The sequence below is a fragment of the Hemitrygon akajei genome, chromosome 20, assembly GCF_048418815.1.
Source record: "Hemitrygon akajei chromosome 20, sHemAka1.3, whole genome shotgun sequence".
NCBI classification, from domain to species: Eukaryota; Metazoa; Chordata; class Chondrichthyes; order Myliobatiformes; family Dasyatidae; genus Hemitrygon; species Hemitrygon akajei.
The window spans coordinates 58129586-58155658 of NC_133143.1; the positions used below are offsets into that span (position 1 = coordinate 58129586).

The 26073-nt window shown below is 42.8% G+C and overlaps 1 protein-coding gene across 1 annotated transcript in view; it reads left to right on the forward strand.

Moving 5' to 3' along the window:
* Positions 1-7244, forward strand: part of ube2ql1 (ubiquitin conjugating enzyme E2 QL1) — a 33117-nt gene extending 25873 nt beyond the window's left edge. Inside the window, exon 2 of the mRNA XM_073024365.1 lies at positions 5854-7244. Coding sequence (XP_072880466.1) covers positions 5854-5985 — 132 coding nt within the window. The 3' untranslated portion in view covers positions 5986-7244. The remainder of the gene's footprint in view (positions 1-5853) is intronic.
* Positions 7245-26073: the final 18829 nt, after the last annotated feature.

The window sequence follows — 26073 nt, forward strand, 5'->3', positions numbered from 1 at the left end:
AGGGATCAGAAGTGGAGAGAGTGAGCAGTTTCAAGTTCCTGGGTGTCAAGATCTCTGAGGATCTAACCTAGTCCCAACATATCGATGCAGTTATAAAGAAGGCAAGACAGTGGCTATACTTCATTAGGAGTTTGAAGAGATTAGGCATGTCAACAAAAACACTCAGAAACTTCTATAGTTGTACTCTGGAGAGCATTCTGACAGGCTGCATCACTATCTGGTATGGGGGAGGGGGTGGGGACTACTGCACGGGACCGAAAGAAGCTGCAGAGGGTCGTGAATTTAATTGGCTCTATCTTGGGTACTAGCCTACAAAGTACCCAGGACATCTTCAAGGAGCGGTGTCTCAGAAAGACAGCGTCCATTATCAAGGACCTCCAGCACCCAGGGCATGCCCTCTTCTCACTGTTACCATCAGGTAGGAGGTACAGAAGCCTGAAGGCACACACTCAGCAATTTAGGAACATCTTCTTCCCCTCTGCCATTCAATTTCTGAATGGACTTTGAAGCTTTGGACACTACCTCAATTTTTTTAATACACAGTATTTCTGTTTTTGCACATTTTTAATAGTTTATTCAATATACATAATTGATTTACTTGTTTATTTATTATTATGTTTTATTCTATTTATTATTTCTCTCTCTCCCCCCTCTCCCCCTCTCTCCCTCCCTCAGATTATGCATGGCATTGAACTGCTGTTGCTAAGTTAACAAACTACATGTCACGTGCCGGTGATGATAAACCTGGTTCTGATTCTGAGAGTGAGGGGCAACCTGTTAGTATTGTAAATTGCGAGAGGCAAAGATTGAGGAGTTCTATTTTCCTCCCCAGGATGGAGGTGTCAACAACTAGAGTTTAAGGTGAGAGAGAGGGACTTTAAAGGAGATTTATGAGGCAATTTTTTACACAGAGAGTGGCAGGTGCCTGGTGTTAGAGTGCATTCTATTCTGGTGTTTAGGTACGTCGCAAATATGAACTTCAACAGCAACCAATCTTCAGACATGGACATGGATTGTAGATTGAATTTAAAATGCAGCCCTGAACAATAATTTTCATGGAGCTGTGGGCTGGAGTTGATTGCAAACCGGACAGTGATGATTAACATTCATTTTGGGCGTCTGGCGTGTGGGTGCGAAGAAGGATGCGTGTGAAAACTATATGTAATTCAAAGGAAGCATTGCAGATACATCGTAACTGTAGAATTGCCCTGTTGTTACATTTGAATTTTAGCATATAAAAATGTCACATAATATTGGGCTGGAAGGCCTCTTCCTCCAAGAGTGTCTCAGTTTGTTGAATAAAAAACTCTGTATCCACGAGTTTCAGTGTCTCTCAGTGACTTTGTTCTCATTACAACACCCGGAATGAGCTGCCGGTAGAGAAGCAGTTACAATGGCAGCTTTTGAGAGGCCTTTAGATTGGCACACGTGCAGGCAGGGTATTGAAGGATATGGAACGGATGGGGTTAGATTAAATTTGTTTCATAGTTAGCACAGGCACGTATGGCCTGGCCCTGCTCTGTACTAGGTATATTAAATTACCGGTGATAGCGGGAAACAAGCAGAAAAGGGGAAAGGTGATCAAGTGGAAATATCAAAGCAATAAAATTGTACAGGACTGAAATGGGGCCCATTGCCCATTAATACTAATCCCACTTGCCCACACCACACCTGGCCGATTTAAGTGCGTATTGTATATTTAATATTTAAGTAATGTTTGAGTAATCCTGTTTATATATTATTTGATTAAGCATTCTTATTCATTTAAATTATTCATTATGGATCATATGTAAAAATATGTAAAAAAGCTTTTAAAACTTTGTCCTCTCTCCGTAAATCTATGCCCTGTTGTTTTTGATACTCCTATCATGGGCAAAAGATTATGGCTACCTATCCTGCTTTTCCCTCTTATTAAACTCAGTGGCCACTTTATTAGTACACCCCTATACCTTTTCGTTAATGCAGATAGCTAATCAGCCAATCATATGGCAGCAATGTGATCTAAGTGACTTTGACCAAGGAATGATTGTTGGTGCCAGATGGAGAGGTTTGAGTATCTCAAAAACTGCGGATCGCCTGGGATTTTCATGCACAACAGTCTCTAGAGTTTACAGAGAATGGTGCAAGAAACAAAAAACATCCAGTGAGTGGCAGTTCTGTTGGAGAAAACGCCTTGTTGATGAGGAAGGTTAAAGGGGAATGGCCAGAGTAGTTCAAGCGACAGGAGTAGCTCAAATAACCACACATCACAACAGTGGTGTGCAGAAGAGCATCTCTGAATGCACAGCACATCGAAACTTGAACTGGATGGTCTACAACAGCAGAAGACCACAAACGTACACTCAGTGGCCACTTTATTAGGTACAGGAGGTATCCAATAAAGTGGCCACTGAATGTATGTACCTTTACCCAGTCACACCTGAGTCTCCTTCTACTCAAGCAAAGCAAACCCAGTCTATCCAATATTTCCCCATAAATAAAGTAATTGATTTCTTCCACTTTACTTACATTTCCTGAATTTTCTGTTTTTGCACTGATACCTTAGACATCAATGTCAATTAAATTACTTAAAATAATTGTGTAAAAATGCAAAATTATAACATTTTCATTTTGAAGTCTGCATTGCACCATATTTGCCAATAAAACTACAATCAGCATTCCTGATGAAGGGTCTCGGCCCGAAACATTGGCTACTCTTTTCTCGCGGATGCTGCCTGACCTGCTGAGTCCTTCCAGCGTTGTGTACGTAAACTACAATCAGTGCCTCAAGTTTCTGACAGTATAGTTTTGAGGGAAGACTTAATTATTTATGCAAATAGAATCTCTCTACCTCCCTACTTGACTTTTGTTTCCATCATTGTGTTTATGAAGCTTTAGAGAGAGTGCAGAGGAGTTGCTGCCAGCTTTAGAGAGCATGTCTGCAGAGGAAAAGTTGAGCGACTAGGGTTTTTCTCTTTGGAGTGAAGGAAGATGAGAGGTGACTTGATGGAGATGTACAAGATGATAAGCATAAATATGGTGGGCATCCAGTGTAGGAGCCACATATCTATTTCATGTCCGTTGGAGCCACGTATCAATTCTCTGTACTGTATTTTGTGGCAGTTTATTATGGTAATCTGTCACATGGGGTGGGGCGTGGTAGAAGCAAATGAATATAGTTACATATTCATGTTTGTGGTTAGCTAGTTGGTTAGGCTACATCCACACTAGACTTGATAATTTTGAGAACGCTGGTTTTGCGTAAAAATGATAGGCGTCCACACTATGTGTTTTTAAAAATATCTCCGTCCACATTGAAATGGATATTTCAGCGAATCTCCTCCTACTGCGCATGTGCAAGACACATCTACCGAAAACAAGCGACATGTTTGGTGTGGAATCCCACTGTGAAAGTGCGCGTTTGTGTAGTTACAGACTAGAAAAACTCAAACGACGGGCAGCTGTTGGCTCTCGCACAGGAGGACTTAAAAGTTAAAAAAACAAATACTGAAGTGTATGGAGGCAACCGACAGGGAGTTCACAGATAGAATGACCTGGCTGACTACGAACATTGAAAAACTGACTAACTCTGTTGCATTAATAAAGCACTTTGTTAAATGTGTAAAACATGTCTGCATCAGTATTATCTTGTATTTCCATACAATGTTACATTAGGCTGTTACACATCTATTGTCAGAGAAGTACTTGCATAAATAGGTAAACCACCTTCATACAAGCAAGGACAGAAAACGGCAAAGTGAGTATACTTATTTATTCAGTGAGTTATCGGTGAAAGTATTTGGTGAGCACATTTCTAACTCTTCTGGCTTCAGTCTCATTTCTGTCTGTTCTGAAATTGTTAGGTTGCGTTCAAGAAAACAATGAAATAGCGCGCTGCCGTCTGATAGCGTTTTAAAATTTCTCCGGTTACCTCATCCACACTGATCTGCCCAAGCGGCGTTTTCAAAAATACCCACCCTGGAAAGCGTTTCTGAAAAGCTGCGGTTTCGGGGGATGAAAACGCTGTTTTAGTGTGGATGGAGGGTAAAAACAAAGAGAAAAAGCTTTGGTTATGGATTTATCCGGTGTAGTGTGGACGTAGCCTTAGTCTAGTTGAGAGGGGGTAAGATGTGGGGTGATTTTTTTTTGTTACGCTAATTTAGTTCGACCCGCTATTCAGTCGCTAATTGGGACGTTGTTGGAATGCTAACTGGAATGTTTAAATGCATATAGAATGCTCATTCAAATATCACGTAATTGCACCAGTTTGAATGCTAAGACTGCTATATCGCTAATTTAGTTTAGTTAGTTTGTTATCACTATAGGGTCGTTCGTCTTTGCTGGTTTCGTAATAAAGGATCAAAGTTTTTTCAACTTTGGATTTAAGTTATTTTGGAAGCACATCATATAGTGTCGATCTCCTAGCTTAATCTCTCAACAGCTTTGGTCTTTTAATGTAACCACAACACCAAGGGTGGAAATGGCTAATACAAGAAGGCATAATTTTAAGGTGATTGGAGAAAATTACACGGGCCATGTCAGAGCTAGTTTTGTTACAGAGAGAGGGCATGTGACATGTTGCCTGGGTGATGGTAGGGGCAGATACATTAGGGACATTTAAGAAACTATTTGATGGCACATGGATGATATAAAATTGGATCGCTATGTAGGAGGGAGGGTTAGGTTGATCTTGAAGTAGGTTAAAAGACTGGCATGAAACTGTGGGTGGAGGGGCCTGTGCGATGCTGTACTGTTCTGTGTTCTTCATCAGCATCAGGTTTATTATCACTGATATAAGTCATGAAGGTTGTTGTTTTGTGGCAGCAGTATAATGCATGACATAGAAAGATATCCAGTAAGTTACAACCAAAAATAAACAGTGCAAAAGAAGAATAGTGAGGTCGTGTTTGTAGGTTCAGGAACCTTTCAGAAATCTGAGGGCAAAGGGATTCCTAAGATGTTGAGTATTCGTCTTCAGCCTCCTGTGCCTGTTGTGCCTCCCCATCCCTCCCCCAGCGGTAGTAATGAGAAGAGGGTATGTCCTGAATGGTGACGGTGATTAATAATGATACGGCCTTATTGAGGCATAGCTGTTTGAGGATGTCCTCAGTGACGAGGAGGGCTTTGTCTCTGATGGAGCTATATCCTATAGACACTTGTGCATTGGAGCCTTCAAATCAGGCGATTGATACCACCAGTCAGAATGCGTTTGCAATCCTTGCACACTGTGATGCATCAATGTGTTGGATCCAGGAGAAATCCTCTGTGAAGGTGCACCCACTTCTTTGATGTTATATACCACGATATTAAGTGGTTTGCTGAACAAATTATTGTCTAATAACGCTCTTGTGGGACCTGTAAATTTATTGAAGGTACCATTTTGATAGAACATGCTTTTCGAAATTTTGCCAGATTTAGTGTTTCTAGTCCAGAGAACTATTGCAACTCTCCAGACAATAATCTGGAAGTGTGGATCTCCTACTAAATTCCTATTCCATTAACTAAACCTCTCACTGTCGCCCTCCAACCAATCTGCCCATCACCCCGTAAGAAACTTGTGCTGGCATCTCTCTAGGTATGGGCATCCTCTTTATCAGTAAGACAACGTGCACCAAATGCTTGTCAAATTTAAGGAGGTCAGGCCCCTGACGATTGATGATGCAATTGCCCAAACTACTGGATCCCAAGTTGCAATGTTTACCAAGGTTCTGTGGAATAGTGGTGAGACTTAAAAATGCACTATCTCCTGGAGAAAGTGCTGGATCAAGCTTTCCTTATCGTTCACCTTTCCATGCATCATTATGTGAAAACTGGTTGCTTCCTGTCTCTTGACTAAGTGGTCTGATTTACTTTGTGTTTTCCTCTCTGACGTAGGGTCGAATTTGCAGAAAAGTGGGGAAGACAAAGAAAGCCTTCACTCGCAAAGAAGCCGAGGCGACATTTAAAAGTTTGGTGAAGACGCACGAGAAGTACGGCTGGGTTACTCCCCCCGTGTCCGATGGCTGAGCCGCTGAACTCCCAAAGTTTTCAAACCCAAAAAACACTTCCACCCTCTCAGTGCTGTTTACGATCCATTCTTTCTATTTCAGCTTCAACTAGACATGGCAACGCAAAGGAAACATTTACTGTATTTATGAAAAGAGATGTTTACGGATAAAAGCCTGAAGGGAATTTGTTTTTTTTGGGGGTGGGGAGGGGTGGGGGAGGGGGGTAATGACCTGCTTGTTGCTGGAATTGAGTTCACCTGAATTTGGTTTTCTTCTGCATCAGGTTTGCATCATTTTGCCCATTCTACTACGCTGTAGTTTGCTTCTCTCCATGCTAATGATAAACAGATGACATCATGTATTTCATTCCTCACCATTCTACTAATTTAAATTTAAATGAAGCAGTTAATATTTAATACCCAGGCGGCAAGCATAGGTTGACATTTTGCTGTGCGGTTTTTTCACAGGTCAGTTGTCAATGCAACTTGAAGATCGTAATTTGTGTGGAGCTGTGCTCTATTGTGCTAAAATTTAAAATTCTGTCTTGTAGCTGGCTATTGATCACTGAAAGTGAACTGTTTTAACTTCAAGTCCAGTGAAATGAAAGAAGAAGGTTTAACATGTTTCAGCATCTTTGCTGATTGGCACCCCTATACATTATTTATGAAAGCAGTCTTTAGCAGGGCTAGTCGCACCTGTCATTCAAACCAACATCTCATAGGGTTAATGTGCCAATGTGGTAAATAATGTCACAGTTAATAGTAGAATTGTACATCAAATGTGTGTGGAAGTAAGGAAAGCAACATGCTCATGATAGATTGTAGAGGAGTAGATTTTAAGACACTGCAGAGATACGATTCCAATTCCTGCATTAACTCAATGTCTTAAACGATTCCGATGTTTCAATTCCTACTATATCTGCATGTTTAAGGAATAAGTGGTTGCTAGTTTGCTGAAAGAATGTTGCTGTCATTCGTTCTGTGTCAAGAGCTATTACATTTTGTCAAGTGGTAATTGCATTTGTGTCTTTCTGTTTAATTTATTTGTGGTTTGCCAAATGCAAAACCTTTTGAGCATGTGACGGGTATTCTGACTGAAGGGGGAAAACAAATCTTCGAGATAACCAAGTTTGATAGAAGTGTAGTGAGGGGTCAATCGCACTTATGTACAGTTCTTTAGTGACCAAGTATTTGGAGCGGCATGTAAAAGGCAGAGAAAGAAAGAAGAATGGATGAAAAATATCATATTGGATAGAAAATAAATGCTCTTTTTAACCTGTTCCAGTGTAAGTAATTTTTCATTCTCTTGTATTTTTAGTCGTATTTTAAACTACATTCAGTGGCCACTTTATTAGATACCTCCTGTACCTAATAGAGTGGCCACTGAGTGTATGTTCATGGCCTTAGACCAGAATTAGGCCATTCAGCCCATCAAGTCTGCTCCACCATTCCATCATGGCTGATCCCAGATCCCACACTTGCCTTCTTGCCATATCCTTCGATGCCCTGATCAACAATCAAATTTTGCCTTAGATATACCCATGGACTTGGCCTCCACCGCAGTCTGTGGCATAGCATTGCATAGATTTACTACTGTCTGCCTAAAAAAAATTCCTCCTTACCTCTGTTCTAAATGGTCACCCCTCAATTTTGAACTGTATCCTCTTGTTCGGGATATCCCCACCATAGGAAACATCCTCTCCACATCCACCCTATCTAGTCCTTTCAACATTCGGTAGGTTTCAATGTGATCCCTCCCTACACTCTTCTAAAATCCAGTGAGTACAGGCCCAAAGCGGCCAAATGCGCCTCATATGTTAACCCCTTCATTCCCGGAATCATCCTCCTGAACCTCCTCTGGACTTCCTCCAAAGACAACACATCGCTTCTGAGATGTCTTCTGCTGCTGTAGCCCATCTGCTTCAAGTTCAACATGTCGTGCATGAAGAGACGCTTTTCTGCACACCACTGTGGTAATGTGCAGTTACTTGAGTTTCTGCTTCCTTCCTGTCAGCTTCAACCAGTCTGGCCATTCTCCTTTGACCTCTCTCATTAACAAGGTGTTTTTGCCCACAGAACAGACGCCCACTGGATGCTTTTTGGGGTTTTTTGCACCATTCTCGGTGAACTCTAGAGACTGTTGCGTGTGAAAATCCCAGAAGACCAGCAGTTTCTGAGATACTCAAACCACCCTGCCTGGCATCAACATTCAATCCACAGTCAAAGTAATTTAGAAAACATTTCTTCCCTATTCTGCAGTTCGGTCTGAACAGCAACTGAACCTCTTGACTATGTCTCCTTGCTTTTATGCATTGAGTTGCTGCCTCATGATTGGCTGATTAAATAGATGCATTAACGAGCAGGTGTACCTAATAAAGTGGCCACTGAGCGTATATCGATAGTATAACTTAAATGTACAAAATCCTTTTTTAACTTCCCTAGAAAGCTCAGAGCCCCGGCATGAACTGTCCCTGACTTCTTGAAATTAGAAATCAGGTTTATTATCACCATCACAAAACTTGTTGTTTTGTGGCAACAGTTTTAAAGATCTAAGTTTTAACAGGAAATATGCAAAGCAATATAAATAGGGAGTGAAATGGGTTCATGCAGCATTCAGAAATCCAATGGCAGAAGAGAAGATATTCCTAAAACACTGAGTGTGCCTTCAAGCTCCTGTACCTCCTCCCTGATGGTAATAATGAGAGGAAGGCATGTCTGGGGTGGCGAGAGTCCTTAATGATAAAATACCCACAAGGCAATCCTTTAATGACCATCTCTCATTATCCATCCAGCTGGAGACATGCCTGACTATCTTGCAGCCTACTCCAGAGAACAATTAAGAGGCAACCACAATGCTATAGAACTTGAGGACAACATAATTTACTCCCTAAAGGATACTGTCAGTTTCAGTTCTGTTATCGCAGATGACCAGTGTTAATATACACGGCTTGTTAAAATGAATTTGTGTTCACAAACTCCCATGCCAAGTCTGGTAATTTATCAGTCCAATCTGCTAGAATACCTGTCTGCTAGTGCATTCACAATGCTGCTGTATCATGCCACTATTAGTAGTTACAAAGACGTGAGTGCAATGCTATAAACAGCACATGTAATACGGGAAGAATCATTGGTTTGATATCTCACTGTGATATACATTCGAGATGGCTGGCTTATGAAAAGGAAAGCCAAATTTGGGAATCTCATCACAAAGCTAAATATTCGTGGATTAAGGAAATCTGAAAGAAAAACAGAAAACAGCAATTTTCCTTTTCTCTCCACAGATGCTGAGTATCTTGAGCATTATCTATTTTGTTCTGTGTATTTCAGTGTCAAACCATACTATTTTAACTTACAAACACGAGGAAATCTGCAGATGCTGGAAATTCAAACAACAACACACACAAAATGCTGGTAGAACACAGCAGGCTAGGCAGCATCTATAGGGAGAAGTGCTGTCATCGTTTCGGGCCGAGACCCTTCGTCAGGACAGTCCTGATGAAGGGTCTCAGCCCAAAACGTCGACAGCGTTTCTCCCTATAGATGCTGCCTAGCCTGCTGTGTTCTACTATTTTAACGGGTGATTCAAGTAAGTATTGCGTCCATAATTGATGTCAAGATTTGACAAAATAGTGACTTATTTCAATTTAACCCGTCAGGTTTACATTCCATGTTGCATGCATCTGACTCATTGTGAAGACACTTAACAACTGATTGACAAGTGAGAACAAATTTTCCTCGGCATCCAGTTAATTTTTCTGAGCCTTTGGTTTTATGGAAGAAGCCTCACTTCCCTTAAAACGCCTCTCATAAAAGGATCCCCAAATCTATTACCACCGTTACAACCCCTTCTCAATTTCCCTTGCATTTATCTAGAACAGGGGTTCCCAATTCTTTTTAGGCCATGGACCGAGACCATTAAGTAAGGGTGCGTGGGCCCCAGGTTGGGACCCCCTGATTTAGAAGTAATACGTAGTTTATTGAAATTGCAAACTCTGTCCCATGACCCACCAAGCTTGATCAATAGTCAACATTGGTCTTCCAGTAAAGTTGCATTCCTCCTACTCCAAGCATAACCCTTGTAATCTCCCTGAGGGAGTCTAATGAGGATTTTCTTCAGCCAGAGAGCGGTGAATCTGTGGAATTCATCGCCACAGATGGCTGTTGAGCCCAAGTCATTGGGTCCATTGAGGTTGATTATTTGCTATGCATGGGCAATCGCAGCCTTTCCATGACTGTGATTGTTCTCGGCAAAATTTTTCTACAAAAGTGGTTTGCCGTTGCCTTCTTCTGGGCGGTGTCTTTACAAGGTGGGTGACCCCAGCCATTATCAATACTCTTCAGAGTTTGTCTGCCTGGTGCCAGTGGTCGCACAACCAGGACTTGTGATATCCACAGGCTGCTCATATGACCACCCATTGCTTCACGTGACCATGATCTGAGAGGGGCGGGGGGCTAAGCAGGTGTTACACCTTGCCCAAGGGTGACCTGCTGGTTAGCAGAGGGAACGAACACCTTGCACTTCCTTTGATAGAGATGTATCTCCACCTCGACACCCAGTTGATAGGTTCTTGATTAGTTAGGACATCAAAGATTATGAGGAGGGGGCAAGAGGATAGGGTTGAGAGGGATAATAAATCAGCCATGCTTGGATGGTGGTGCAGACTTGATGGACTGAATGGCCTAATTCTGCTCCTATATCTTATGGTCACTGCCTAATCCAGCGCTGGGTAACCCAGTTCTCAATGGTATCTCCATCACGTGAGCATAATGGGGGTGAGATGCTTAGAGGAAAACCAACTGGGCCAAGTTGGGTGGGCACAGTGGTTGGCATGGACCAGATGGGCCAAATGGCCTGTACCCATCCTATATTATTCCATGGCTGTATAAGTCTCAGCATATTAAAAATGGTACTAAATATCCTGACATGACAGCTTGATCATGGGTTAAGAGTTACAAAACAACAGAAAGTCATTTGTTTCTAGATTTCTGCAAGAAATGATAGTAGAAGAATAAAGAATTCTGTAATAACGGAGAGAAAATTACGGTCATGTGATACTGCGGCGCCCTGAACAGAAACAAAACTGAAATAACAAAGCTAATCAGCAGCTGTGGACACAACACAAAAAAAAAGTGCCTTTGTCTACAATGAAGCCACAAAAGAGTCTGAGAGATCAGAAGACTTCATAAATCATTTGAAATTCACTATTACAGCCAACAATGTTTCTCTGGGTTCTGATTGCTTTATAGCATTGTGTCACATTGAAAACAGTCCATTATTCTATTGATAATGAATGTTCCAGCAAGGGATGAAGTGCACTTGTACTTTAATTAGGTTCAATACCCACCACCTTCTCCAGACAGATGACCTTTCTTTTCAGTGTAATTAACTTTGCACTCCAATAACTATTTGTGAACTTTTATCTTTGAAATGCTGGCTGACCTAAAATGACTTGAAATTTGCAAGAGGATGGAAAATGACCATTGATGTTGTTGGGAAGTAACAGGGGAGATAAGTTCATAGCCTGTTTGCTGGTAACTGATGTTATCAGGGGCAGAAGGGCCGTCAAAGAGACTCTGAGAATAAAGTTCAATGGAGGCTTGGAATACACTTCAATGTTATCGACGCTAACAAAGATGGATTGTTTGGAGGGCGAATCTTAAGCAGAACTGTGACTTAGCTGTTGCAGGGAAAAAAGCACAAGAGCTATAATTTTCATCCAGCCGGAACTGGCATTCGTCGACTTGGTATCGCAGAGGGGCACACCCACTCCAGGTGGATGGATTATGAGTTTACCAGCTCAGGTAGGTACCTAGAAGGCGTTGATCATAAATCGGCCTGCTTTGATGGATCAAAGCGGAACATGCCAATCAACTGTGTGAAAATATAGATCCTAGCTTTGCTGGGCTGCTGTGCGAGCGAAGGTACCTACATCAGGATGCCCTTCATTGACTACAGCTCAGTATTTCAGAATCAGAATATGAATCAGGTTTAATATATTGTGAAATTTATTGTTATACAGCAGCAGTACAGTGCAATACTTAATAAAAATGGAATTTCAGTAAGTACATATATAAAATAGTTAAATAAATAGTGCAAAAAAAGAAATAACAAAGTAGTGAGGTAGTGTTCATGGGTTCAATGTCCATTCCGAGATCAGTTGGCAGAGGAGAAGAAGCTGTTCCTGAATCACTGAGTGTGTGTCTTCAGGCTCCTGTATCTCCTTCATGAAGGTCGCAATGAGAAGAGGGCATGTCCTGGATGATGGGGGTCTTTAGTGATGGATGACGCCTTTTTGAGGCATTGCTTCTTGAAGATGTCCTGGATGATGTGCAGGCTCGTGCCCATGACGGAGCTGCATTCTGCAGTTCCTTTCAATCCTGTGTAGTAGCCCTTCCCACCCCCCCTCCCCGCACCGCACAGTGATGCAGTGAGTTATAATGCTCTCCATGTTACATCTGTAGAAATTCGCAAGTATCTTTGGTGACATGCCAAATCTCAAACTCCTGATGAAATATAGCCACTGTCATGCTGTTTCTGCATCGATACATTGGGCCCAGGATAGATCCTCAGAGATGCTGACACCCAGGAACTTGAAATTGCTCAACCTTTCCACCTCTGATTCTTCTATGAGGAGTGATGTGTGTTCTCTCATCTTACTCTCAATACTATCATCCCCCTCAGTGATCAGCTCCAAGACCTTGGCTTCAATACCTCCTTGTGCAAGTGGATCCTCCATTTCTGCCCCTGCAGCCCCAGTAAGTTCGGATTGGTAAGAATATCACCTCCACGTCACCATCAGCACAGGTGCACCACAAGGCTGTGCTTAGCCCCTGGGCTCTGCTTGCTTTGTACTTATGACTGGGAAGCTAAGCATAGCTCCAGTGCCATATTTAAGTTTGCTGATGATGCCATTGTTGTTGGCCAAATCAAATGTGACAGATCATCATATAGGAGGGAGATCGAAAATCTGGCTGAGTTGTGCCACAGTAACAACTTGCACTCGATGCCTGCAACATCAAGGAGCTGATTATTGGCTTCAGGAGGAGGAAACCAGGCATCCATGAGCCAGGCCTCATCAGGGGATCAGAGGTGGAGAGGGTCAGCAACTTCAAATTCATCTGTTGTCATTTCAGAGGGTTGTCCTGGGTCCCACACATAATGAAGAAAGCTCGGCAGCATCTCTACTCTCTTAGATGTTTGGCACGCCATCTAAAACTTTGTCAAATTTCTATGGATGTGCAGTGGAGTGTATACCGACTGGCTGCAGCATGGCCTGGTGTGGAAACACCAATGCCATGAAATGGAAAAGCCTACAAAATTAGTGGATATGACCCAGTCCATCATGGGTAAAGCCCTCCCCATCATTAAGCACACACACGGGGTGCAGTGGAAGGAAAGCAGCATCCATCATCAAGGACCCCCACCATCCAGGCCATGCCTTCTTCTCACGGCTGCCATTAGGAATAAGGTACAAGAGCCTCAGGACCCACACCACCAAGTTCAGGAACAGTTATCACCCCTCAACCATCAGGCTCTTGAACCAGAGGGGATAACGTCACTCAACTTCACTTGCCCCAGCACTGACCTGTTCCCACACCTATGGACTCAATGTGTTGCTTATTTATTTATTCTTTGTGTCTTTATGTTGGGGGAGCAGTATCAATGCTGATGATGCAAAAAGATTAAATAAATTCATCAAAAGGCCGGACTATAAACTGGACCCTGAGTTAGTGGTGGGGGAGGGTGGTCACTAAATAAACCGTTAACCATTATGGACAATCTGGCACATCTTCTCCATGACCTACTGAGTAAGCAGCGGAGCATCCTTTCCAACAGACTCAATCAGCTCCGCTGTCACAAGGATTGTTACAGAAAATCTTTCCTACCAAATGCAATAGGGATATTCAACTGTGCGACAGGAGAACACATATCATACTACAATAGTCTGCTTTATTATTCTGTACATTATTATTGTGTATGTTATTAATCTTTATTATTAGTTAAGTCTGCACACTGCTAAGTGTGTTTTTAAATGTTGCTGCTGTGACAAAAGAATTACCCACTCGGGATCAATAAAGTAATTATTATTTTTCTTTCTGCATTTACAGTTTGTTATCTTTTGCATATTGGTTGTTTTTCTGTCTTGTTACGTGCAGTTTTTCATTAATTCTATTATGTTTCTCTTTATTTACTGTAAATGCCCACGAGAAGATAAATCTCAGGGTTATAGATGGTGCCATATATACATTTTGAACTTTGAACCTTTAAAGACTGTAGGTTAGATATCTGAAATAGGACTGGAAAATGAGATGTGAATTGCCTTATCTCCAGCCATCTACCTCTGAAAATTGCAATCGGCATCCAAGCTACAACCCAGGCTCATGATTTCCATAAAGGGTGGCACAGTAGTATAGCGGCTAGTGTAGTATTTACAGCGCCAGCGACTTGGGTTCATTTAGATAGAAATAAACTTATAGATAGAGCTCTTATAGATAGCGGGGTCAAGGGATATGGGGAGAGGGCAGGAACAGGGTACTGATTGTGTATGATCAGCCATGATCACAGTGAATGGCAGTGCTGGCTAGAAGGGCCAAATGGCCTACTCCTGCACCTACTGTCTATTGTCTATTTCTGCCACGGTCTGTGAGTGTGTGGCTTTTCTCCGAGTGCTCCAGTTTTCTCTCACATCGCAAGGATGTACAGGTTAGGGTTAGTACGTCCTGGGATGCTGAGTTGGCGATGCTTGCAAACTGCCCCCAGCACATCCTCAGACTGCGATGGTCATAAAGTCAAACAACGCATTTCAGTGTATCTTTCGATATTTTGACATACATGTGACAAATAAAGCTAATCTTTTGTAAAGAAAACCCCATCGGTAGGTGGATAGTACAGCCACCCAGGGAAGGCCTGTTTAAGAATGAAAACATCATATTTTTGCCAGTTAGATTCAGCAAACAATAAACCACAGCAATTACTTTGCCTAATGACTACTTTATTAATCAGGATTTGAACAAACAACCTGAAGATTCATTACATAGTTTCAAAGAAAACTCATTAATGCTGTTGTTACACAATTCTTTTAATTAAACAGCTCTTTAGCATCACAATTTACGAACGCACTACTTGTAATCAGATGTAACACACCTTACATGAGTTTCAACGTAGTAAGTTCTTCTCCACGTGCCAGGCTCGGGATCTTCTGCTGAGATGGTTATTCTTCAGAATTGTTCCTCCCACCCATCCTGTGAGGCACGTTTCATTGCATACCTCTGAGACACTGCTTTGGTTTCATGGACTATCGTAATTCAAATTATCGATTACTTTCATTATATGTCCTTGTTTTTTTTCTTAACTTCCTTCTGATTCCCGCTGGCTTTCATAATCACCTCAGCTGCTTTGCCAGCAATTATCGCTGTTTATGCCTTTACAGATAACCTGTCTGCTCCTGGCACAACCTCTCAAGGATAATGGAATGTTCTCCCTCTCTCGCTCTCTCCCTCTCCTGCTCTCTCCCTCTCCCTCCTTCCTGCCCCCCTCCCTCCATCTCTCTCCTCTCCCTCTCCGTTTCTCCCTTGCCACTCTACCTCCCTCTCTCCTCTCCCCACCCCCTCCCCTTCTCCCTCCCCCTCCGAGAAATGCACCACAGAAATAAATCCTTTGATCCACTGAGTGTGCAAGCCCCCATTTTGCACGAATCCCACCCAAAAAACCTATCCTCTTACCCACATTCCCATCGATAGACTCTAATCTCACCAGAATCCCTCGCTTACATACACACTACAGTGGCCAATTAAACTAATGATCAGTAAGTGTTTGCAACATGGGAGGCAACCGGAGCACCCAAAGGAAACTCATGTAATTACAGGGGGAACGTACAAACACCACCCTGACAGGTTGAATCTGCCATGCTCGTAGTGTGAGGTCGCAGCCCTATTTTTCTTTTGCAGAGACACAGGCAGTGTCGATGAAGTATTGGAGGAATCACAGAATTTTTTTTGGAGGTTATGCCCCCGTTTAGCAATATACACTCAATGGCCACTTTATTAGAAACACCGGCTCATTAATGTAAATATCTGATCATGTGGCAGCAAGACATTGCATAAAAGCATGCAGATATGGTAGAGAGGTTCAGCTGATGGTCAGACCACACATCAGAATGGGGAAGAAACGTGATCTGAGTGACTCTGACTGGTGAATGATTGTTGGTGCCAGACGGACTATGTCAGCAACTGCTGATCTCCTGGGATTTTCACACCCAACAGTCTCTGGAGTTTAATAAAACCCAAAAAGAATCTGGTGAGCTGCAGTTCTGCGGGTGAAAACAGCTTGCTAATGAGAGAGGTCAGAGCAGAGTGGCCACGCTGATTCAAGCTGACAGGAAGGCAAGAATAACTCAAATAACCACGTGTTACCACAGTGGTGCGCAGAAGAGCATCTCTGAATGCACAACGCATCGTACCTTGAAGTGGATGGGCCACAGCAGCAGAAGCTCCAGGAAGTATCTAATAAAGTGGCCATTAAATGTATAAATGAAATATTGTTTTTATTTCAGAGGCAATAGTATGCATGAAGATAAAAATACTTTATCTACATTAACATACACATTCTCTTGAATACCATTATGCAATATTATTGTATATGATGTTTTATTGAAATTTCCTTTAAACATCTCTTTTTATGCTCATTTCTCTCTTGGGACGTTCTACCCAAGAAAAAATACCCTTTCAGAAATTTAATTAAGTTATATTAATGTAGTCTGACAAGAAATTCACAATTCGATATTAGATTGATAACTATGACTCGTATGGAGCTCATAAATGCATTAATTACCCTTGTTAATTAAACAAATCTGACATCTGATTAATGACCTTGGGCACCTTTCATCCTTGAACTTGTTATCCCTCTTCATATATAAAGGGTCAGAATATTTTTTTTTCTAATGAAATCATTGTGATTCACTTCCACTTCTGATCAAACCTCAGGTTTGAAAAATTGCCTGCTAATGTGCAGCGTAATTATGAAGAAGATTAAAAAAATAAATTACAAAGGCACAGCACTCCACATCTCAAATTCTGCCAAGCTCCAGCTGTGAATCTCAATGAGTTGCTTCTTCCATTGTTAGAGCCTAGGTAGAGCAGCACATCCTGACTGCCAGAACGGTACGGCAGATCACACAAGGTCAAACTGATACTGGCAGATTTCCATTGCTGAGAATTATGAGGATCTGTGACGGTTACAGTCAATAACAGCCACTTTTATGTTACTCCGCTATGCTGGTAATGAATTATTTTAAAATCATTTCAATGACCATCTTTAACAAGTTGGCTTAGCTTTGGGATCTGGATTGCAAAGCTAACAATTTTCCAGTCCGATATTCAATTTCCCTAAAACTGAACGGCTGGTTGAGCCAGTCCAGACAGCATTAAGTGGTTCTGGTCATACTTACTCCAGGACTAATAATGATGGCAGATCTTTCCTCCCCTGTCAGCCATTAGTGAACCAAATGAATCTGTGCTACAATCCAGTTATTCAGAATGATCTATTTTTTTTCAGATCCAGAATGTAAATTCCACAGCTGCCACAGTGGGTTTTGAACTCCTTGTTTGTCCATCTATGGGCCTGTGTCCTTGTTAATCAGCTCAGGTGTTATTGAATAGCTTTTCCAAAGTGCTCTTAAGGATTTGAAGATGCAATCTGAAGAAGTGCCAAAGTGGAAAATAAAGGAATAATTGAGAGAGATAGAGTCAAGAATCCAAGAATGTGAATGTGGCAACACCACTGGGAAGGAGATGTGAAAGAGGTGATTGGTGCTGTCTTTGGGGTGTGGCCCTTTTGGGGGTCGGTCTCTCTCTCTCGCTCTCTCTCTCTCTCCACAACATTGAAACAGCGAGAGTTAGTGAGAGAGAAATCCTGTGACGTGTCAAGCTGTTGGGAGAACAGTGGTTTCTGATGCACCCTAGATATTGGCCTCTTTGGGGGCTTTGCTATTGCTTGCCTGGTGGGTGATTGGGAGGCAAGTGCTTTTTGCTGCAATAAATGGGGGAGGGGGAGGGTTAATGCTTTGCTCTGTTTGTGCGTGGGAGGGTGAGGGGGGTGTTAGGGTTCTAACCTTTCCCTGTCATTTATTCTTTGGGGGGGGGTTTCTTCAGTTTCGTGGATGTCTGCAAAGAGTAAGAATCTCAGATTGTATATTGTATACATTCTCTGATATTAAACAGAAGCATGGTACCATTGATAGCAGTGGGGAAAAAATTGTTCCTGAGTCCTTTCTTACCTTGCTGATAATGTTAGCCTTCCTGAAAGACATGTGATTTTGTTGGATGAATGTAAGAGGAAAGGCATTTTGCGAAAGAATAGATGGTTAATAGATACTTCTAATACTAAGGACATTAATTTAGAGACACATAGTGCAATGGGCAATGGGCTGATCATAGTGGAGAGCAACTTCAGTGCTTCTGCAGTTGTTGGAGACAGTAGTCTGAGCCAGAGTGTGGGTCAAAGTTCAAACTACACTTTTTATCAAAGTATGTATCCTTTATACGCCCATAAGATTCAACTTCTTACAGGCAGCCACAAGACATAGAACCCATTGAAACAAAAGAAAACCATGGAACACCCAGTGTGCTGAGAGAAAAAACAAATCATGCAAACAATAAAAGTAAGCACATAGTCTTCAGTTAGGACTCAGTACAGTATATAGATGATCTAGGCTTGGATCTACAGGACACAATGTTAAAATTCGCATTTAATACAAAAATAGGAGTGCAATTAATTGTAAACGGCACTTGAAAGTAACAGAAGATAGAGTTAAGTAAATCTGCCAGATGAATGCCAAGTGAAATTTAACACAGAATGGACGGTAATACATTTCAAGAGGATAAATAAGGAGAGTAAATGCAAAAATGAATAGCAAAATAGACAATAGACAATAGGTGCAGAAGTAGACCATTCAGCCCTTCGAGCCTGCACCGCCATTCTGAGATCATGGCTGATCATCTACTATCAATACCCGGTTCCTGCTTTGTCCCCATATCCTTTGATTCCCCTATCCATAAGATACAAAATATTACTATCTGGAGCAGGTGAAGGACATTTACATTCAGATGGGGCGGCACGTTAGTGTGGTGGTTAGCACAACGCGTTCCCGCTGCTGCCTATAAGGAGTTTGGACATTCTCCCCATGACCACATGGGTTTCCTCTGAGGGCTCCGGGTTCCTCCCTCAGTCCAATCGTGTACTGGTTGGTAGGTTAGAATCAGAACCAGGTTTATTATCACCAGCATGTGTTGTGAAATTTGTTAACTTAGCAGCAGCAGTTCAATGCAATACATAATATAGAAGAGAATAAATAAATAACAGTATGCATATATTGAATAGATTAAAAATTGTGCAAAAAGCCAAAATAATATATATTAAAAAGGTGGGGTAGTGTTCCCAGGTTCAATGTCCAGTTAGGAATCAGATGGCAGAGGGGAAGAAGCTGTTCCTGAATCGCTGAGTGTGTGTCTTCAGGCTCCTGTACCTCCTACCTGATGGTAACAGTGAGAAAAGGGCATGTCCTGGGTGCTGGAGGTCATTACTAATGGATGCTACCTTTCTGAGACACCGCTCCTTGAAGATGGGTTATTTGGTTATTGTAAACTGTTCCGTGATTAGGATAGGATTAGATTTGGGGATTTGGGGATTGCTGGGCAGCTTGGCTCAAAAGGCTGGAAGAGTCTATTCCATGTTGTATCTCAATCAATAAATAAATAAATCCACAGATCTTTTCAATCATCATTTTCAGGACCCAGCTATCTCTGCATGACCAACATTTACTGCACTCCTGTATTTGTCCTAATGAAGGGTGTCTGCCCGAAACGTAGACTGTTTATCCTCTTCCATGCCTGACTTGCCAAGTTCCTCCAGCATTTTGTGTATGCTACTTAAAAGGGACTTGCGATGACAAAAATATCAATCACTCAGATGGGATTAGGATTCACGAGAAGAGTAATGACACCAATAAGTGACTGGTGTCTAATTAGGCTGCATTATGCTCCTCAATTTTAGCTCTTGGTTAATATCTGACACAAATGATTATTTAGTTCATAAGTGTGAAAGATGTTTAACACTTGAATATGGTGCTCCCACAATATCCATAAGTACTCCGTTTTGAAATAAACTTGGCAAGCAAAGCATGCACAATTACATATTTGCTTTTGCTAAATGCTGTCTCTGTTTTGGAGCTGGCCACCAGCCAACAACATGTAGGAGATAAGAGCTTCTGACTTTTGTTTTGATCTGACTGTCAGCAGCTGGCTTTGAAATAAGCTCTTTCGAATGCACAATAATTTCAAACTCCAACTCCCCATTCTATTTTTAGTGGTTTTCACATTCACGCCCCCACAAGGAGCCCATCCTTTGCCGTGCTGGAGGAACACCGTCAGGATGGACGTTTTGCCATTGCAATCCCATTCGCCAATGAATTCCTGGTATGGAAACACCAGTGCCCAGGGACGAAAAAAAATTACAGAAAGTGGTGGATACAGCCCAGTCCGTCACAGGAAGAGCCCTCCTCACCAATGAGCACATCTACAAGGAGCGCTCCCACAGAAAAGCAGCATCCATCATCAAGGACCTCCATCATACAGGCCAAGCTCTCCATGTTGCCATCGGGGAGGTGGTACAGGAGTCTTAAGTCCCATACCAGCAAGTTCAGGAACATTTATTACCCACCAACCATCATTCTCCTGATAATTTAATTTGAAAATAAATTCACTTTGACTTTGACTTAGATACTTCTCTCTGCTACTGATCCCAACAATAGGCATATGGCCACGATGCTAAAGTGAACGGCATAAATAAAAGTATCGGAACAAGTTGATGAATCTATGTAAGCTCTAGTGCATCAAAATACATACAGTGGCCACTTTATTAGATACAGGATAATAAAGTAATCACTCAGTATAGGTATTATCTTTGTCCCAGCACCGTATACCTGCTTATTAATGCAAATATCTAATGAGCCAATCATGTGGCAGCAACTCAATGCTTAAAAGCATGGAGACATGGTCAAGAGGTTCCATTGTTGTTCAGGCCAAACATCGGAATGGGGAAGAAGTGCGATCCAAGTGACTTTCAGGGTGGAATGATTGTTGGTGCCAGACAGGGAGGTTTGAGTATCTCAGAAACTGCTGATCGCCTGGAATATTCATGCACAACAGTCTCTAGAGTTTACAGAGAAAAAGTGCAAAAAATAAGTAGGCATTCAATGAGTGGAAGTTATGTGGGGGGAAAATGTCTCGTTAATGAAAGGTCAGAGGAGAATGTCCAGACTGTTTCAAGCTGACAGGAAGGCGGCAGTAAATCAAATCCAGGAGATACCTTAAAAGGTGGTCACTGAGTGTACGTATTATTTTGGTGCCTGCCTTTCATGTATTTTTGACAGTCCTGGAGCTCATATTTAATAGCACACTTTTGGCTGCAGCAAAGACCATGCCAGGCTGCCAACTTCCAGTGGTGGGCTGGAGGTGACCTTTGCTGGGTGACTTCAGCAGCTCTCCGCCTGGAAAACCAAGCTTCTGACTGTACCGTCCTGACGTGAAAAGGAGGACAACTTGGCTGGCCACCAACAGCTTGTATTTAATGTATTAACATACCCTCAGGCACTTCACAGGAGCGTTATTAAGTTTCAAGATGTTTCAGGTTTCAAGTTTACTTGTCACATATACACAAAAACATACAGTGAAATGTGACGTTTGCTTTAACAACCAATATACAGAAGAATATATCAGGGGCACCATCCAGTGCTGCCACACATTCTGATGCCAACATAGCATGCCCACAATATTAAACAGACGTTTACCAAAATTTCAGTCTGAGGGAAAGAAAGGAAGTAAAGAGATCTGGAATCGCAAAGCTTAAGCTCAAGGTAGTGAAACACATGGCTACCATTAGTGAAATGGTTTTCTGAAATGCATTAGAGGAGTGAATAGACCTAAAAGGTTTGTAGAGATTAAGGCTGGAATACCATAGATGAGGTCAAGATATGAATGAGATATTAATGGTGTGAGTGGCAATGTGCTTCACCTAGTTTCAATGTAACAGGAGAACTTGATACCAGTTAGAGCATCAGGCTTGTGGTATTTGCAAGCTAGAATGGCAGCTAAGGGAGCATTATCCAGATGTAACATATGTATGGATGTGGATATCAACAGAGAAATTGAGTTGGGTGACGATATAGAGGTGGAAGTAACAGACCAAGAAAGCTTTTTCAATAAAGACTAAAAGCAATGGATTCAGTCTTCATCAGCTTGAAGGATTAAAGAAGTGAACAGCGGAGGAATTGTGGTGCTGAGAATTTGCCTGGTGTCATCATAGTACATGAGGAACTTAAGGTTGAGTCTCTCACTCACTGATTACCAGATGAGAATCAGGAGCGTAGTGGTAAGCAAGACGCTTTACGGTGCCAGTGAATGGGGTTCAATTCCCGTCATTGTCTATAACTTATAAGAAAGGGAAAAGGGGGTGGGGGAGGAGCACCAGAGGTGGGGGGGGGGGTGCGATGGGCTGGGAAGGAGATTATATGAGAGAGGGAAAAGGAGATGGGAAATGGTGAGGGTGGGGGACATTACCGGAAGTTTGAGAAATCGATGTTCATGCCATCAGGTTGAAGCCTACCCATTCAGAATATAAGGTGTTGTTCCTCCAACCCGAGTGTGGCCTTATCACGACAGTGAAGGAGGCCATGGATGGATATATCGGAATGGAAATGGGAAGTGGAATTGAAATGGACGGCCACTGGGAGATCCCAATGTTCTGGCGGACGGAGCGTAGATGCTCGGTGAAGCGATCTCCCCCTCTATGTCGGGTCTCACTGATACACAGGAGGCCACACCAGGAGGGCTGAATACAGTAGATGACCCCAACAGACTCACAGGTGAAGTTTCACCTCACCTGGAAGGACTGTCTAGGACCCTGGATGGTAGTGAGGAAGGAGGTGTGGGGACGAATGTAACACTTGTTCCACTTTAAGTGCCAGGAGGGAGTTCAGTGGGGAGGGATGAATGGACAAGGGAGTCACGTAGGGAGCAATCCCCATGGAAAGCAGGAAGTGGGGAGGGAGGGAAAGATGTGTTTGATGGCGGGATTTTTCATATTGGAATGGAAATGGGAAGTGGAATTTAAATGGGTGCTTCTCGGAATGGGAAGTGAATTTCACCATTTCCCATCCCCTTTTCCCTCTCTCATGTTATCTCCTTGCCCTCCCATCGCCTCCCTCAGGTGCTCCTCCCCCCAACCCCCTTTTGTCTTCCTTCCATGGACTACTGTCTCTTTCACCAATCAACCTCCAAGCCCTTTGCTACATCCTTTCCCCTCCAAGTTTCACCTATTCCCTTCTGTTTCTCCCACCTTTCAAATCTACTCTCAACTTTTTACCTCCAGACCTGCCGGAGGGTTTCGGCCCAAAATGTCGACTGTGCTTTTTCCCATAGCTGTTGCCTGGCCTGCTGTGCTCCTCCAGCATTGTGCGTGTGTTGCAAATGAGAAAATAGTTTTTCAGCAACATTGTGGCCACCTACAGCAGGGGAGCAGGCAGGGAGGCAGTGGTGGCTGACAAACACCATGAAACTGAGTATCAAGCTTTACAGAATCACTGCCAGTCCTACAGGCGGGGACCTCAACAACCCCCACATAACGCTGGAGGAATTCAGCAAGTCAGGCAGCATCTATGAAGGGGAATATACAGTTGACGTTTCAAGTCAAGACCCTTCGTCAGGACTGGAAATGAAAATGGCAGAAGCTAGAACAAGAAGGTGGGAGAGAGGGAGGTGTACAAGCCGGCAGATGATAGGTGAGACCAGGTAAGGGGGAATGTGGATGGGTGGTGAAGTAAAAAGCTGGGCGGCGATGGGGGGTGGGGGGGGAAGAGGTAATTGGCTGAAAAAGAAGGAGAGGACAGCAGACCAGGTTAGGAAGGGAAGAGGGGAACCAGGGGTTGGTGATGGGCAGGTTAAAGGGTGAGAGGGGAATGGAAGAAGAGAGGAAGGAGCAAGGAAAGTTAGAAGTTTGAGAAATTATTGTTTATTGCAAGTACAGCTTTGCTTTCTTCTATGAATAGCCCCATCAAGGCTTCAACTGATGGCTGATCGTCAGAAATTGGGTGTGACTTTCCACTTTGGTGAGCTGCCAGAGATTCCTCTCCCCATCCGCTGGCTGCTGGCGTTGGATTCCCTGTGTCCCTCCACCTGCAGAGGGTTGTAGACTCAATCAGCTCCAACAAGGGTACAACACTCCCCACCGTCTTCAAAAGGCAGTGATTCAAGAAGCCAGCACCTTGATGATAAGGACTCTTATCATCGGGGACATGCCCTCTTCCCGCTATCACCGTCAGGGAGGTAGTACAGGAACCTGAGGACCCAGTGATTCAGTAACAGCTTCTTCTCCTCTGCCATCGTATTCCTGAACGGTCTATGGGCCCCCGTACTTCATTATTCCTCTTTTGCACCGTTTATCCAGTTTTGCAACTTCGAGGAAATTTTATGTCTTGCTGCTGAGAAACAACAATTTTGACAACGTAGGTCAGCGATAATCTGATTCTGACCCTCCGGAGCAAAGGAGGATGAGAGGCAGCTTGATAGAGGTGTACAAGATGATAAAAGGCATCGATGAACTGGATAGCCAGAGGCTTTTTTCCCAAGACAGAAATGGTTCATATCAGGGGGCATAATTTTAAGGTGACTTGAGGAAAATACAGGGAAGGTGTCAGAGATAGGTATTTTACACAGAGAGTGGTGGGTCCATGGAATGCCTTGCCATACATAGGGACATATAGGATATGAAACTCTTAGTTAGGCACACGGATGACAGAAAAATGAACAGCTTTGTAGGAGGGAAGGGGTAGATTGATCATAGTCTAGGTTAAAAGGTGAGCACAGTATCATAGGCTGAAGGGGGTGTTCTGTGCCCTGATGTTCTCTGTTCAATCACAGGGAAGTTGTACAGACTCCACACCAACAACAGTCGCTTTTGGCGGCTATTGAATTTTTTAAAGAAAATCCTTGAAAGTCACACAAAGAACTAGCAAGAATAACTTTTAATGTAAAAGCTTCTGTCTGCAGAGCATTCAACAATATATACTTATCTTGCAATCAGGTGACAGCGTGTGGGAAGCGGCACAAAAACACTGTCATCAACTCGATGTGTTGTCCTTGTGCTGAAATGTTTGTGTAACTTTGATGTAATGCTATACGGAATGTTATGCCCGCAGCCCCCTCCTTTGTGAGAATCGCAAGGGCACTAGTGGGTTGGGTCAGCGGACCCAGGAAATGGGAGAGAGACGTGCAGGATGCCTCGTTCCCCAGCGATGCAAAATAACGCAACATTGGCCATTGTCTCTTGGAGACACATTTGTGGATTGGGGACTATGCTACGTGCAAGCCCTCGGGCAAAGTGGGCTGGTTGAGAGAGAGATTGCATCACCCCCAACCTGATTGACATCTACTACCCTGCGAGTCAAGATAAAAGAGGGGCTGTAGAGACGGCCCCTCAGACGCACCAGAAGAAACGCTAGCGATCCCATAATAGTGGGAAGCCATTTGAAGGAAGCCATGTGCGTTCGGTTCCCTTGCCTGGGAGCCGGTGGCTGGTACCACGGACGACGATTTTTGAACTAATAACGGGGAACCCACTCCCCTGACTCAACAGATTGGCCTCATAAAAGACACGGGCAAGTTTAAGACTGTCTCTCTCTACAACCCAAAAGAGCTGCTTCTTTAATGACAATTGACTTTTATTTCTTCATCGGACAATACAGTAACCCCTAGACAAACGATAGAGTTATTTCTTATTGATGATTATGATTATACCCTCGCTTTTAGATTGAGTATTGACGACATATATTATCTGAATGTTTGTATTAATCTTATTTTTGTGCCCCTTTATAAATAAAAACGTTTAAAAATAGTACCATCAGACTTCAACAGACCTCTCTATCTTTGCTGGTAAGTGACCCAGTTACGGGGTACGTAACAGGAACAATACCTCGGTTCAGTGGTGGCCTTCCTACCTTTGTCAGAAGGTGCAGGCTTCGGTCCATTGACATCGGCTTGTAACACCAAAACACAAA